This window comes from Falco biarmicus, chromosome 4, assembly GCF_023638135.1.
Source record: "Falco biarmicus isolate bFalBia1 chromosome 4, bFalBia1.pri, whole genome shotgun sequence".
In the NCBI taxonomy this organism is placed as follows: domain Eukaryota; kingdom Metazoa; phylum Chordata; class Aves; order Falconiformes; family Falconidae; genus Falco; species Falco biarmicus.
The window spans coordinates 84426653-84441490 of NC_079291.1; the positions used below are offsets into that span (position 1 = coordinate 84426653).

Consider the following 14838-nt stretch of genomic DNA (forward strand, 5'->3'; position numbering starts at 1 on the left):
CCATGGCTCAGCTGATGGGCTCTTAACTCAGGGAGCAGGAGCCAAAGGGATGAGTAACCAAGGGCCAAGCTACACGAGGTGGTATTTAGGTGCAGAGCAGCTGCCGGTGAGCCGTTAACTAGTTCCAGATTAATTCTGAGTGTTGCTGTTTGCCTGGCACAGAGGCAGCCGCCGGCGTGCAGACAGCTTGCACGGGCTCAGCTCCTGCCCCCGAGAGCTTTGGGGTCAAACACACCGCAGTGTCACGGCTACAGCACGATGAGCACAGACACAAGCACCCCCGTTTTCTCCCCCAGCTTTGCACCTGCTGGGCGTGCTGGGGTGATTGAGCAGACCCTGATGGACGCGGTGTGGTGGGTGGAAGCTCAAGTGCTTCTGGTTTTGAGGGTGCTTAGTGCAACCGTCCCCCAACCAGCACTTACGGCATCTGTGTGTGTGTCCCCCCCCGGTGTCCACCGTGTCCTGTGACAGCTGATGCAGGAGGTTTCCCTCGCTTTTGGGACCGCTGGGATGAGCATCCTGAAGCCGGCCGTCTGCGGCCACCCTGACCAGCCTCCTGCTGCTTTCAGGGGGTTGCAGTGCTGCCGGGTGACGGGACGTGGCATCGCCCCACAGCGGGGCACTGCCGGGCCCCCCTCCCTGGGGAAGGGCCTGCTCCTGGGGGGACAGAGCATCGCGCGGGGGCCGTGACCTGGGGCTTCCAGTGCCAGCGCAGGGCACCAGCACAGCACCAGTGCAGCAGCGCAGAGAACCCAGTAGCCGGGCAGGGGACCCAGTACAGTAACTACTGTACAGCAGATGGCACAGCAGGGCAGCACCAGTGCCCCAGTGCAGAACTGGTAAGCCAGTACAGAACCAGTAAGCCAGTACAGAATACCCAGTGCAGGACCAATGTGGGACCAGTAAGTCAGTACACAGTACCCAGTGTGCGACCAGTACAGAGTACCCAGTGTGGGACCAGTACAGGACCAGTAACCTGGTACGCAATACCCAGTGCAGGACCAGTGTGAGACCAGTAAGTCAGTACAGAGTGCCCAGTGTGGGACCAGTACAGAGTACCCAGTGTGGGACCAGCACAGGGCCAGTAAACTGGTACACAATATCCAGCGTGGGACCAGTGCAGGACCAATAAGCCAGTAGACAATACCCAGTGCAGGACCAGTGTGGGACCAGTAAGTCAGTATAGAGTACCCAGTGTGGGATGAGTAAACCAGTACACAATATCCAGTGTGGGACCAGTGCAGGACCAGTAAGCCAGTAGACAATACCCAGTGCAGGACCAGTGTGGGACCAGTAAGCCAGTATAGAGTACCCAGTGTGGGATGAGTAAACCAGTACACAATATCCAGTGTGGGACCAGTGCAGGACCAGTAAGCCAGTAGACAATACCCAGTGCAGGACCAGTGTGGGACCAGTAAGTCAGTACAGAGTAGCCAGTGTGGGACCAATACAGGACCAGTAAACTGGTACACAACACCCAGTGTGGGACCAGTGGAGGACCAGTAAGCCGGTACACAATACCCAGTGCAAGACCAGTGTGGGACCAGTAAACCAGTACAGAGCACCCAGTGCGGGATCAGTGCCAGTAAGCCGGTACAGAATACCCAGTGCAGCACCAGCAAGCCAGCGCAGAGTACCGGGTGCGGGCCCCGCACAGGGCACTGGGGCCGCACTGGGGCCGCACGGGAGCCCGTGCCGTGCCCGCCCGCGCGGGGGCGCCGTGGCCGGCGGAGCGGGGCCGGTGCGCTGCCCCTTTAAGAGCCGGGCGGCGGTACCAAAACAAAACGGCGGCGCGGCCATTGGCCGGGCGGCGGGCACGTGGCGCCCAGCTGGCTTCCTGCGGCCGCGCGCCGGTGGCAGCCCCGCGGCCCCGGCCCGGCCCGGCCCCGCCGCTCCCCCCGCCCCGCCGGGCCCCGCCGCTCCCCCGGCCCGGCCATGGCGCACTCGGCGCCGCTCGGCCTCCTGGAGCAGGGCTGCCCCATCCAGGTGGAGCACGATCGCAAGCGGCGGCAGTTCACCGTGCGGCTGAACGGTAAGGGGCGGGGGCCGCGGCTCCCCGGTTCTGCCTCCTCGGGGGAGGGTGGTCTCAGCCCCCCGTTTCTCCCCGGCCCCCCTCCCCCCGTGCCGCCGGGTCCCACCGCACCTTCCCCTGTGCGCTCCCCCCGACGCCGTGTGTCTGTGCCCCTCCCTGTCCCCCCGTGTGCGCCCCAGTGCTCTCCTGAGCCCCCCTGTGCCCCTCCCGTGCCCCCCGGTGTGCTTCCGTGCCCCCCCCGTACAGTTCTGAGCCCCCTGTGCCCTTCCCGTGCCCTCGGTGTGCTTCCGTGCCCCCACCGATCCCCCATGTGCACCCCAATACTCTCCTGAGCCCCCCTCTGCCCCTCCTGTTCCCCCCGGTGTGCTTCTGTGCCCCCCCCGCCCCGTACGCTTCTGAGCCCCCCTGGGCCTCTCTCCGTGCCTCTCTGCCCCCCCAGTACTCTTCTGAGTCCCCCTGTGCCCACCCTGGTCCCCCCGATGTGCTTCAGAGCCCCCCTGCCCCAAGCCCCCGTATACGCTTCTGAGCCCCCCGCCCCGTACTTCTGCAGTGACCCTGGTTGCTGCTGGTGCCCCCCATCCTTCCTGCCCCCTGGGAGCTGGCCTGTGAGGTCTGGGGGTCTCTTGCCTGGTGTTGGCATGTGGAGCCCTGTGCTGGCATGGGTGGGTTTGCAGGGGGGGATGACACACTAGCTTGTCCCCCCCAGGAGCAGGTAGGTGCCCTGGGGCGATGTGGAGGGGCTGCACCAACCTGGCGTTGGGGATGTGACGAGCTGCTGGGTGGCTCTTCTGGGGGGATTCCTGCGGGGAAGCCCCCCGGTGTGAGCAGCCCGTGGGGTCCCGGTGCTGTGGGTGCCTGGCACCTGGTTTGGTGGGACCCACAGCACAGAGCCAAGCTGTCACGAGTGGCTGTGGGGCTGTGGAGGCCCCGCCAGTGGCTCTGCCACGTGTTGAGTGGAGTGAACAAAAAAAGTGAGTGCCACTAAAATTTCTCTATGTCATGCCGATTCTTTTCCATCCATCCTCTTAATGGTTAATCCCAAATATTTGACGATCCCAGCATCTCTTCCCTGTCCATTTGTCATGCTGAGAACTACTGGGTAAAACGGCCACCTCAGTGCCCAACAGAAATTACAGGGTAGTTGCCTTTTTTAAAACAATAAATAAAAATGATACTTAGAAATGATGCAGACTGTAGGAGGCATTCTCAATAAAACGACAGGAATAGTCTGCATTTTATTTTAGACTCTTCCCTTCCCCCCCCCCCCCCCCCCCCATTTTCATTTCAACCACTAATTACAAAGTGCAGGCTGGAGGCTCGGCAGTGGTGGAGCAAGGAAGGAGGAGACGTGTGTGCTGGGTGCGGAGAAAACAATTTCACCAACTGCTTATTTCAAACAGAGAGAGATCAAACGAGGTCCCGGGTGACGGGTCCCCGCTGCCGTCTCGAGAGCTGTAACGCTGTTGTCGCTGTCGGTAGAGTTCAGGTGCACCCGAAAGAGAGGGGAGAGCTGTGGACCAGTGGTAATTAGGGAAATGTAATCTTTTTATCATGGTTTGCTGAATAAAACCTCTGCCAGCCACCCCATGGGTAGAGCAGCGTTTGGCAGCTGGGTGGTGATGAGTCAGGTCTGGAGAGGATGAACTTTGTGAGGGTGTCACTGGTGGGATCCACATTGGGAGTCACGTGTGAATCAGCACAAAACTTGCCGCTTCAGGAGGGGACCATGGTAGCTCGGGGAAGCCACAGCCTTCCCCAGGTTGCAGGTGGATCCCTGTGATCAGGGCTGTGGTTTTGTTTCTGGGAGTTCAGGTGGACTGAACCCTTTTTTTGTGAGTTCGGCGCTGCTCACCTAAGGGAGCAGAGCTGAGCGTTGTCCTGGCATGATGGTATTCCTGCTGCTGGCCTGACTAACATCCACGCGGAGCAGGTGATCTGTCTCTCCTTCTTGTGAGGCATTTGCAGATAACAGCCAAGCCCTGGAAGGTGGTCAGAAGATAACAATCTCTGTGGGAGTGCGTGGCAGGGTGTTTATTTCCTGCACTGCTCTCTCTTCATCGCTCCCGCTCCTGGTAAGATGCGCGTCAGCGGTACTGAATGCTCTGGCAGGTTTTCCCTGCTGCGTGCAGGGGAATGGCAAGAAACAGGTCAAGCACAGATTTTGGCGTCAATGTGACCCACGTGTCCCTCTGAGAGTGCTTCTGTCCCATGTCATGCACTGTGGCAGAGACGAACAGCAGGCTGCAGGGCAAACCTGCAGCTCAGCGATGGACTCCAGGGTTGGCTTGTCCCAGGTGCCTTGGTCCTAATTCCAGCTAGATGTCAAGCATGGGTGATGCTTTGGGAAAACGCAGGAGCCTTGGGCTCAGGGGCCAAGGAGACAGGCTTTGCTAGTCTTCAGTAATAGCTGGTCTCTGGGCTGATGGTTGGTGGTTTACGGTAGTGTGATGGTGGGTAGAAAACTTTCTGCAGTAATATTTTTATGGATGTCCCTGTAGCAAGAGGCCTGAGAAAGCTGTGAACTAGTTGTGAAAGTGTTCTTTTTCAGCATCGTCCTGTGTTTGTCTCTGCACCCCCATGTAACCTCATCTCGGGACTTCCTCCTTGTATGCCAGAAAGATGAATTGCCTTAGGTGTTTTCTGGGTTGCCCTGTCTCTCCCTTCTCTGCTCGTTGTTCCCCTCTCTCCCCTTGTTGCTGTACGTGCCTCTTAAAATTCTGATAGAAACAGGTGCTTCACTTAATGCATTCCCTTTTTCCTTGCATCCCAAATGCAGAAGCATTGAGAAGCTGAAAGTAAAGCTGACTATAACCAGACCTCACCGAGCTTCGCTGTCCCTCCAAGAGGAGGGTAGAAAGAAGCCCAACTGGATTTGTCATCGGTTAAGATGTGACTAACAGCATGAGCTAGCCAAAGAACTCCCCATGCAGTGACTGTGGTGGAAAACATCAATTTGTTGAAGCTAAAAACTTCTGTGGGAATCATACAGGCTATATCATGCAGGAATAGTTGGGGTGGTTTTTTTGGATCTGAGATAAAAGTTCTGGTCAAAACAAGAAACCCAAAGAGACCCTCACCCCAAAGTAGTCAGCTGGTCAGCCCAGCTGCTGGCACAGCTGCTTGGGGCAGAGGAACAGCACTTCTAGCAGCAGCCTCTTTGATTTCTTGATGCCCATCAGACACATCAGGTTCTCCAGTTGGGAGACGGGCTCACTGCATGTGCTGAGCAGTTCCAGTTCCTCAGGGATGTGCGGACTTCTGGCACACCCGCACTCCCATTCATCCAACACGTGGGTGCAGCAAGCCACGCTTCCCAAACCGCCTGCTCCTCCCCAGCTGGGTTTGGGCAGGATCCAGTGGCTGGGAGCTCCTGCTTTGCCTGCTGCTGGTCTGAGTCTTGGGAGCTCCTTGTCAGGAGTCCAGGCTCAGGGTTGTTAGGAGAACTAGAGCCGGTCATGCCTTGGTGTTTTCAGCTCTGCTGGGCAGATGCTGTCCGGCGGGAGGAAGCTACCGATTCTGCAGTGGGCACAAAAGGATCTGGTCGCTGGACACTGCATCAAGATGTCCCCACTCTTCTCCCATGCTGCCATCATCTCAAGAGAGCTCCTAAACGGAAAACTGCTTCAAAGCAGAGTGCCCCCCCACTGCTGCTCCTGCAAGTATGGCCCCTCCATCACGGCTGTGCCATCTCCACTCAGCTCCTGTTGGGCTCTGTTGTGTTTTCTTTCCGTAGCAACGTGCCAGTGGCTCCCTGGGGGGCAAGGCCAGCCCGCTGTGTGCAGTCAGCTCCAGCCTGGGGTGCGCTGGTTCCTCAGGACATCTCATCCTCTCAGCTCGCCCCACACGCAGCTTTTGGTGGCCACCTTTTGGCTCAGCAGCCAGAATAGCTGCGCTGCTGCCTGCCTCTGGGCTTTCCTGGGTCTGAGAGTGGGAAACAGGGCTGGTGTCTGATCTTTCCCTGCTTGCTCTTGGAGAATGGCTTTGCAGCAGAGCCCTAAGGGGGCTGGAGCTCAGGGGCTGTCTCCAAAAGCTGGCAACAGAGCACAGAAATCGGCCTGCAGGCAGCAGCCCGCCCTTGCCAGGCCTCTGCCCTGCTCCGGTGTGGGGCACACAATGGTGTGTCATGGGCTGGGACCAGCACAGAGGGACAGGGCCTGGGGCTGGAGGGACACATCCTGCTGTGCTGCATCATCCCCATCGCCAGGCAGGTACTGTGCATGCCCTGGGAGAGGGGATCAGAGAAGGATGGGCTGGAGTGGGGTGGCTGGGAAGACATGTGCCATGTCCCTTCCTCGGCTCAGGGCTGGGGCCAGGCTGGCTGTTTGATCCCCCAAGGCTCGTGAGCCACCTGGCCTGGGGACTTGTGGGGGCGGCACAGCTGAGCCTGCGGTGCAGGGGCCTCATCTGCTGCTCAAAACCATCCACCCTGCTTGGGTGGAAACTCTGTGCTACTGGTCCCAGTAGAGACCCTCCATGGAGAGCAAGTTTAGAGCTGGTCCCTTGCCCACCTCCCAGGAAAGCTTCCCCTTCCCTGTGCCCCCTGTGCTTTGAGGGAGGGCGGGCTGGGGACCAGCTGTGCTGCCATGGCTGCCATTTTCATCCTGCAGCCTTTTGCTCCTCTTCCTTGCTGTGCTGATTTGCATTGACTCAGACTTCCTCGCTGGTGGTGGCCTTGAAGCTGAGGCACTGTGCAGGGGAGCATCTGCAAGTCAAACATCATGCTCGGGCTCGCTGGGCACTGCTGGGGCTGGCCGAGGCCCGAGCTGGTTTTGCCGAGCTCTAGCTCAGTCTGTGCAGGCTGGGAGGATCCCTGCCCTGATCCTGCCCTGAAGCGTAGGGGGAGAGGCAGACAGGAAGGATGCCGGCTGGTGGCATCTCTCTTATGTCACGTTTTGGTGCGGCTTCTGCTTGTGTCCTTCTCTTGGCAGGGGACCTGCAACAAGCTGGGGCTGGGCTGCTCCTGTGAGGGGTCAATCCTGCCTCCAGCTCCCCCAGCTTTGTGACATTCCCTTTGCTGGGAGCAGGCCCCCGTGTCCAAGGTACCACGGAGCAGCAAGGCTGGCTTCTTCCAGCATCGTGTTGCAGCAAGGTGCTTCTGCTGCCCCGTGTCCTCCCTCTGGCCCCAGGGAGGTCTTCTGGTGGGGAAATGAGGGTTATGTATGGAGCTGCTTATGGAGAGCCTAGGAACAGTCCTGGTTTGGGGGTACAGCCTGCTTCACCCAGCTTTTCCCAGAGGCTCTGGTCCCTGGTGAGGACAGCGTGGAGAGGATGTGCAGAGCAGCTGGTTTTGAAGGAAACGGGCTTTCCCTTGGCTGCTTCTTCCCCTTGCTTTGTGAGCCTTTGGCCACCTTCAGCCTTCTTCAGGAGAGGAAGAGGAACCTCAGCCTTTAGGAGAGGCTGTTCCTGCAGGACCCGTGCTGAGGGCCGGTGTCACTTTGGAGGCAGGGCTGCCCCAAGTGCCCAGCCCAACAGCAGGCAGCAGAGAATCTGGGTGGGATGCTGTCCTTTCAGATCCTGGCTTGTTTTTCCTTTGACCATGGCTTTTTCCCACTTCCAGCCTTTGTGGTGTTGCAGTCCCACGTGTCCAGCTGTGCCCTGCCTATGGGTTTGACTTGGCATGTTCTTGCCCAGCAGGGTTGCAGGAGGTGTTTGTGGTGACCCTTAAGCGTAACCGCTCACCTCTGGCTGTGTCCCACATCCATCAGCTCCTGCTGCAATCTGGGTGCTCAGTTCGTGGCTCTGCATCACCTGCCATCACCGTCCTGCAGCAGGGAGCTGGAGATGAGGGACAAGGAGAGCTTGGTGCAGCCCAGCCTAGCCCTGGGGCTGTGCAGGAGTGGGGACGAAGCAGCCATCTCCTCCCAAGCTGTGTCACCTGCAGGGCCTGCACCAAACCCTATGGCACCAGTGTCCCTGATGTCCTTGCTGGGTGGCTCCAGCTTCTATCACCAAGGTGAGCATGTTACAGATGCTTTTATGTACTTTGGTTGAGCTGCAGTGGTTTTCCGAGCTGGGACCGGTTTCCCCACAGCATTAGCAACACTGCTTTTCTCTGCAGAGCTGGTTGTAAAATCCTTTGGGCTCTGTGTGTGTTCATCTGTGCGCTGGTGGCACCCTGCAGCTCCCGTCCTGTCTGGGGTTTTGTGGTGCTACTGTGATACAGCAAATATCGAGGGAAAGTCTGTCCAGGACAGAGCTGAGGTGCTCCAAACACTGCATAGTCTTCTGCTTTAAAATGCATTTGTGTGTGTGATGCTTCTAAATAGATAGTAGCTATATATAAAAGTTATGTTTTTAAAAAATGAGGCCTTTTTCTCTGTCATCACTTGGAGAAGAGTTTAAACTTATCAAAGCCTTAGACAGAGGCTATGGAAATTTTTAGCCTGGGAGGAGAGCAGAGTGGAAAGGCTGGAGCATGTGAAAGCTGCTGTTTTAAGAGCATTTCACAGCCTGGATCCACGTGGAGAAATGCTGTGGTTCTCCTTTTTTTTCCCTCCTGCAAAGACCTGCAGCTGTCAAATGGGGCAATAGGATCTCACCTGTGCTGGTCTTGGTAAGTGGGAACAGGTGAGCACCCTGTCAGCCCCTTCCCCACCCCATTACCTCTGCCCATCCCAGCAGTTCACCCCAAACCCTCCATCCTGAGACAGGGCGGAGGATCGAGGATCTGTAGGGAGAGTAAGGGAGCTTGGCTTTTTGGTGTACTAGAGGCTGAGAGGGGCAGGACTGATGCCTGTGAATACTCAGGGGAATGGCAGGGAGGGAAATTATTTATGTCCACCCAAGAACAATGTTGGCACAAGAACGAGCGGGTAGAAACCAGCAGGAATAAACTCAGCCTGGAAATGCAAAGGTTTCCATGCTTTGTAGGAGGATTGAGTCTCTGCCTAAAAGGAGCAGGAACAAAAACTTGAGCTGTTTTTCTTGAAACACAAAATTCAGATGGGCTCATTTCTAGTGCCTCTCAAATACAGGGGTCAGGAGAATGAGGCTGGAGTTGTCAGCTGAAATGCAATAAAATAAAGCGTGTTGAGCTCAGCAATGGCAGATGGTAAATGCAGGTGAACCTTGCGGCCCCTTGCCCCCCAGTAACCATTGGAGGGAGAAGAAGAGTTTCCGTTATTTCAATTGAGCTTGTCTCTTTGATTGGAAGCTTGCATTTCTGAAACTCACTTTTAAATACAGAAACCCTTTAGAAATGAAACATTTGCTTTTGCGTTGAAGAGAGAAGCTCAGGTCCTGCAGCTGAAGCTGGCAGGGGGTGTTATTAGCTTTCCTCTCATTTACATGTGTGCTGAAACTTCTTTTTTCCTGTAACTGAGCTGCTGTGAGAAAGGTCAGGGTGTTGCAACAGGAAGCCTGTGTGTGTGCACGCATGTAAATGTGTGTACACAAACCCCTCTGCACACCTGTGTGCGATTTCCTGTGTGTTTGTGGGATTCATTTCTCCCAGCATCTTCCCCAAAATGCGTCTATCCAAATGCTGCAAAACCAGGCCAAGAAGTCTTGTCTTGTTTTATATACCATGACAAAGAATGCTGTGCTGTGGAGAGAAAGGAATTGGCTATTACCTGCGTCAGTTTTGTCCTGATCTTCCCCCTCCTCTTTTTGCACTGTCTCTCCCTCCATCCACACATCTCAGCCCTCCTGCCAGCTGCTTTAGTACCCTAAACGTGTTGTGTTGGCACATCAGCGATTTGGGGAGAAAAATTGCCCCTTGTCCAGGGGCTTGGAAAGGCCGGGCAGACCTGCCTCTGCTCACACCTTGGGGGGACAACAAGGACATCCCAGTGTCACCGAAAGCAGTCTCCCACCCGGCGCCACAGCCGTTCCCACAGGCGTGAGGGTTATTGTAGCCATCCCAAAGCTGCCCGTTGCCCTGTGGGCTCCCCAGTGAATGGCTCCATCAGACGGTGGGCTGGGGCCTGGGGCTGTCCCAAGCCTCACCCCTCTCTTGCACCCCCCAGGTTGCCATGACAAGGCAGTGCTGCTCTACGAATACGTGGGGAAGCGGATCGTGGACTTGCAGCACACAGAAGTACCAGACGCCTATCGAGGAAGAGGAATAGCCAAGCACCTCGCAAAGGTACAGCCCTGCACACACAGAAGGGCAGAAGCTGTTGCCGTCCCGGCCATGGCTAGAGACCCTGGCTGAAGCCGGGCCCTGTCACGTTGGAATTGCATGTGTGTCCCTTGGGAACCGTCCCTGCTCTGATGGGAGATAGGGGCAGCTGGCAATCTGTGATCAGACATTCCTATTTCTGGTGGCGAGAGGGGCTGGTGGGTGCCAGCACATCCAGGCGCTCACCCAGGCTTGGCCCTTTCCTCCTCGCAGCGAGCAGCCCTCATGCCCGCCGTGCAGGGGCTGACGCAGAGCCTCTCCTGGGGGCTGGACCCCCTCCTCTCAAAGGTTCAAGGCCCTCCTAAGTCCCTTTCCTGCCTTGGGCTCTGCTTTTGAGGCCCACAGCCATGCAGGGAGAGCTGGGGAGCTGTGAGCACGGTGATGGGGGGGCTGCAGGATGATGCTTTGGTGTCACAGCTGCACCCTGGCCGCATACGCCAGGGCAAATGGGTGACAAAGGTGGCCTTTTGTCACCTGCAGTGCAGTAACCACCAGGCTGGATGCATTGAGGGTTACCTGGGGGGTCCCTGCACACCTCTGGCTAAACTGGGGACCCTGTGGAGGCTGTGGCAGGATGGCTGTGCTCTCTCCCCAGCCGTCTCCCTCCACCTGCATCGCACAGTGGGTATGTAAGGGTGACCTGCTGCCTCCCCCAGCTGCGTGCGGGGTGTGGGAGTCAGGACCCCCCTGAGGCTCCAGAGGAGCGTGGCTGGGGGTGCTGGTTGTAACCCGTCTGTCCTCTCCGGTTGGTTGCAGGCAGCCCTGGACTTTGTGGTGGAGGAGGACCTGAAAGCTCACCTGACGTGCTGGTACATTCAGAAATACGTCAAGGAGAACCCGCTGCCGCAGTACCTGGAACACTTGCAGCCTTAAGGCAGGACTGCTTTGACACCAGCGCACCCGTCTCTGACTGTTCAACGCGGCCTTTGCTTCTCTGCGGTCTCAGGAAACCCCCCCCTCCCACACTCGCAATTCCCATTTTTTCAAGCACATCCATGTGGTGCACGAGTGTGGGCACGACCTCCTCCTCTCTGCCCACGTGTGAGCATGGCTACAGCCCCTGGGCCAGGCTGGCTCTGGGCACATGTGGTGCTCCCCAGTGCTCTTACCAAGCCAGAGGGGTGGAAGAGGTTGACTTTTTTCACCAAACTCCATCACAAAACCAGGGGATGACTTGATCTGCACCTCATCCTCTTCCCTCTGCTTGGTGACAGCTGTGAACTTACTGAGGGATGTTGCTTAGGGGTGGTCACAAGGTACCAGCCCCCCCCTTTCCACCCGGCAGCTGGGGCACATGCTGTGGATTAAGCCTTGTGGGACAGAGGAAGGTGCTGGAGGAGCCCAGCCCTGTGGCAGGTTCATCCCCTGCAGCATCTGCTGGGCACCGAGCCTTGCACAAGCCCACATGGAGTACAGATAAGAACATGTGGGCCATGGTGGCACCTCAGAGGCTTTGCTGTACTGGCCGTGGAGACACGGGGATCATGACACTTTCAAGCCTAGAGACAGGAGCCATGCGAGGAGTGGGCTTTGACTGCAGGGGTTGTGGCAGAGCATATGCAGCATGAGTGTGCAGAGGAAGAAAGGTGGCTGAGTTGCAGACACTGCTTCCTGGGGATGCCAGCTCCTGCCCAGCCTTCTGTACGTAGCCCCAGCATGACATGCCCACGGGGTCGTGGGCTGTCGTTGCTGTCTCTGCTCCCTGCTGTTGGTGTTGACCATGCTGGTGTGGACACAGCCTGCTCAGAAGAGCACCAGCCTCCACAGCCAGCCCTGGCCTGAGCAATGAGGGGACATCCCATGCTTTTGCAGGCACCAGGGTGGTTTCCTACAGCTGAAGAGGAAGACTCCCCCATCTCCCTCAACTCCAGCCCTGCACCTCTGTCTGCACCCCAGATTGTAAAGTCTGAGCTGTCATCGCATCCTGAAAGCAATGGGGGCAAAGCCTCCAGGACCTGCTCCTGGGCCATCCCCAGGGCTTGATGCTAGAGCCACTTGCCTCCGTGGGGATGCTGATTCCTTCTTACAGCCTTTGGAAAGAAGTCCTGGCTTAGGGCATTACCCCTCTGCTCACTGGCCTCCTCACAGCTCCAAGCCCAGGGCACTGGCAGCATTGCGGGGTCCTCAACCAGCAGCAGGAAGACCCTCGCGTCGTGCTGTTACCTCTGAGGATGATGATTCTGTAGCACAGCTCAGCGCTGTCACAGTCGGATGTAGAGGTAACACTGTAGGGCACTGCCTGCTTCTGGCTTGTCCTGCCTTGCCCAGGCTTCCCAGGGCCTGAGCTAGACCCCAGAGCATCTCCTTGAAGCTCTTAGGATTTTGCGGTGTCCAAGGGCTGTGCTGTGGGTGGGGGGACAGTGCTGCTGGTAAGCCAGCCCTGAGCAGCCACTGGGGGCTGCAGCCAGGCAGAACAAGATAAAAAAACCTTTCACCTGGAGGCCAAATCCAGACCTAGCCTATATCTCAGCAGGAACTTAAGTTTACAACCTGTGCCACAGACCGACTGAAGCCCCAGCCAAGAGGCAGCTCAGCCCTCTCCCCAAGCCCAGCACAAAGTCTGTGGTGGCAAAGGCAAGAGCTCCTACAACCTTCTCTCCTGGTTGGGTTGGTCAGAGATGGAGACCCTGTGCCTGGTCTTGGTCAGGGAGGCCCTGAGCTGTTCCTCTGGCCACTGGCTGGAGGTGAAGCCTGTGCTTTTGGGCTGCCTGCTACCACTGTAACACAGCCCTCTGCCTGCAGGCTTGAGTAAAAGCTCCCAAACTCCATCCCTGCCCTGCTACACCACAGGGTGAGACCCCTGCTTGTGTCTGCCACCTGCCTGGGGAGGGACCTGTGCCTGGTGGCAGACCCATCTCTAGTCTGTGCTGCTTAGTAAAGGCATCGAGCCCTGCCGCTACATCACATTTCTGCTGCCCTCTTGCTGCTTATTTCAGCCAGGCTGTGACCTTCAGTGTGGTTTAGAGGGACTAGGAAGGGGTTGCAGGTAACAAACTAAAGAAAAGGGGCTCAAGAAGAAATCTGGGCTGCTACATGTTCAGTCTTTAAAATGCAAAACACTTCAACATCTAGTTACAGGAGCAAGGCTGGCTCTGTTACAGCCAAGTGATGACAGAACTGTCCCTGCTCTTGATCCCAAGGTGAAGCTGAACCATTTCCTCTCTTGTAAGCCAAGATACAACGCTGTCATATCTTTGTCACAGTGGGGCTGGGTGCTTGGAAGAGACATGTATCTGGTTGCCTCGTGGGAGCAATAGCATGAACCCAGTACTGCAAAGCCTCTGCTGGTTTTGTGCTTTTTCCACTGCGTGACAGTTCCCAGAAGTACCCCACTGTGTCCACTGCATGAGAGCGGCTCACTGGAGGGTGTGCTGCAGTTGCTGCACCAGCAGTGTTGCAGTGACCCAGTGTCCAAGCCTGGCTCTGGAGCCTTTTGTGCTGCCCTGGCAGGAACCTTGGTGCTGGATCACAAATGGCAATCACTGCCTTAAATCAGGCACAGCACACTGTTTTGCTGCTGCTTCCCTTCGAGGTGCTACAATCCTTCTGATGGAGATGTGTGCCAGTGTCTGTGCCAACCGTTTCACTGCTGTACCCATCCTCTGCCCCGGCCTCCCCTTCCCCTTGTCTTTGAAGTCAGCGAATAGCAATACCCACAGGTCACCAGCGATGCCACGGTCTGTGGTGCTTCTGTGATTTGGCACTGCCAGGCTGGAGATGGCTTGGGGTCCCTTGGTGTTGGGCAGCCCTCCCTCTGCCTCTCCAGCAGCTGCCCTTTCCAGCTGGTCTTTTCAGGAAGGAGCTTTGAGTCCTGTGCTTCCCCTTGGTGCTGACTAAGCCTGGAGGACTTGAGGGTCCTGGACTCTCCCTGGCAACAGGAGTATGGAAGTGGTTCCGTTGAATACTGAGATCCCCAAACCCATTTGAACTACAGACTTTGGTGGGTGGGGAAATGCAGATTGCTGTCAAACCTGCTTCCACAGCACCCAACTTGAAACATCCCATCCCTTGTCCACTTTCCAGCATTGTCTTCCTCTGTCCAAGGTTTCCATTCTGTTGAATTTGGTGGTTACAATGTGCCTTTCCTTCTCAGGACCTGTTACAAATGACCTTTCTGCTTTTGTTTATGTCTAACATTTATCTTTATTCCCTCCCTCTGTCATACTATAAAACATGAACATAATGCATGGAATACAATACAATAAAAAGTGTGGCTTAACTGACCCACAGTGGTTCACTGTGCTGCGCTTGATGGGAGGCAGGAGGAGGTGCCTGCAGAACCAGGAGACCTTGGGCATCCCTGGCACTGTCACCGCTGGGCTGGGTCACTTTGGCAGGGAGCCTGTTTCACAGGTCCTGTCAAACAACTCTGATCTCCAGTCCATGTCCAGGGTATGATTTTTGCTACCTTGTTGCTGCATATTCATTTTCTACATAAATGTATAAACATTCTCTTTTTTTCACATCCTCTAACAAACCTAAACCCAAATCTCTTAGACAGTAACTACTGCACATCTGTCAGTGTCTTGGAGAAGGCGAGAGAAAAGGCAGAAGTTACCGGGTCTGCATGTTTGTGTACTTGGTGTCCACTTTCCTACTGCCTAACCTTCCACTCCAAAAAAAAACCGGAGAAAACTACTCACTTATGAGGAAGAGGATTTTGTGCAACAAAAGCCCCATCTAG

General features: G+C 56.5%; 1 protein-coding gene across 2 annotated transcripts; it reads left to right on the top strand.

Moving 5' to 3' along the window:
* The first annotated feature begins 1812 nt into the window (after positions 1–1812).
* Positions 1813–14377, top strand: NATD1 (N-acetyltransferase domain containing 1). 2 transcript variants are annotated; one of them, XM_056334336.1, is made up of 3 exons: positions 1813–2032; positions 10000–10118; positions 10911–14377. In XM_056334336.1, exons 1-3 carry the CDS (start codon positions 1936–1938, stop codon positions 11025–11027), a joined length of 333 nt encoding a protein of 110 aa, XP_056190311.1. In that variant the 5' UTR covers positions 1813–1935; the 3' UTR covers positions 11028–14377. The 2 variants fall into 2 exon arrangements, with proteins under 2 accessions (XP_056190311.1, XP_056190310.1); XM_056334335.1 differs by lacking the exon at positions 1813–2032 and adding an exon at positions 3349–7985.
* The last annotated feature ends 461 nt before the right edge of the window (positions 14378–14838 follow it).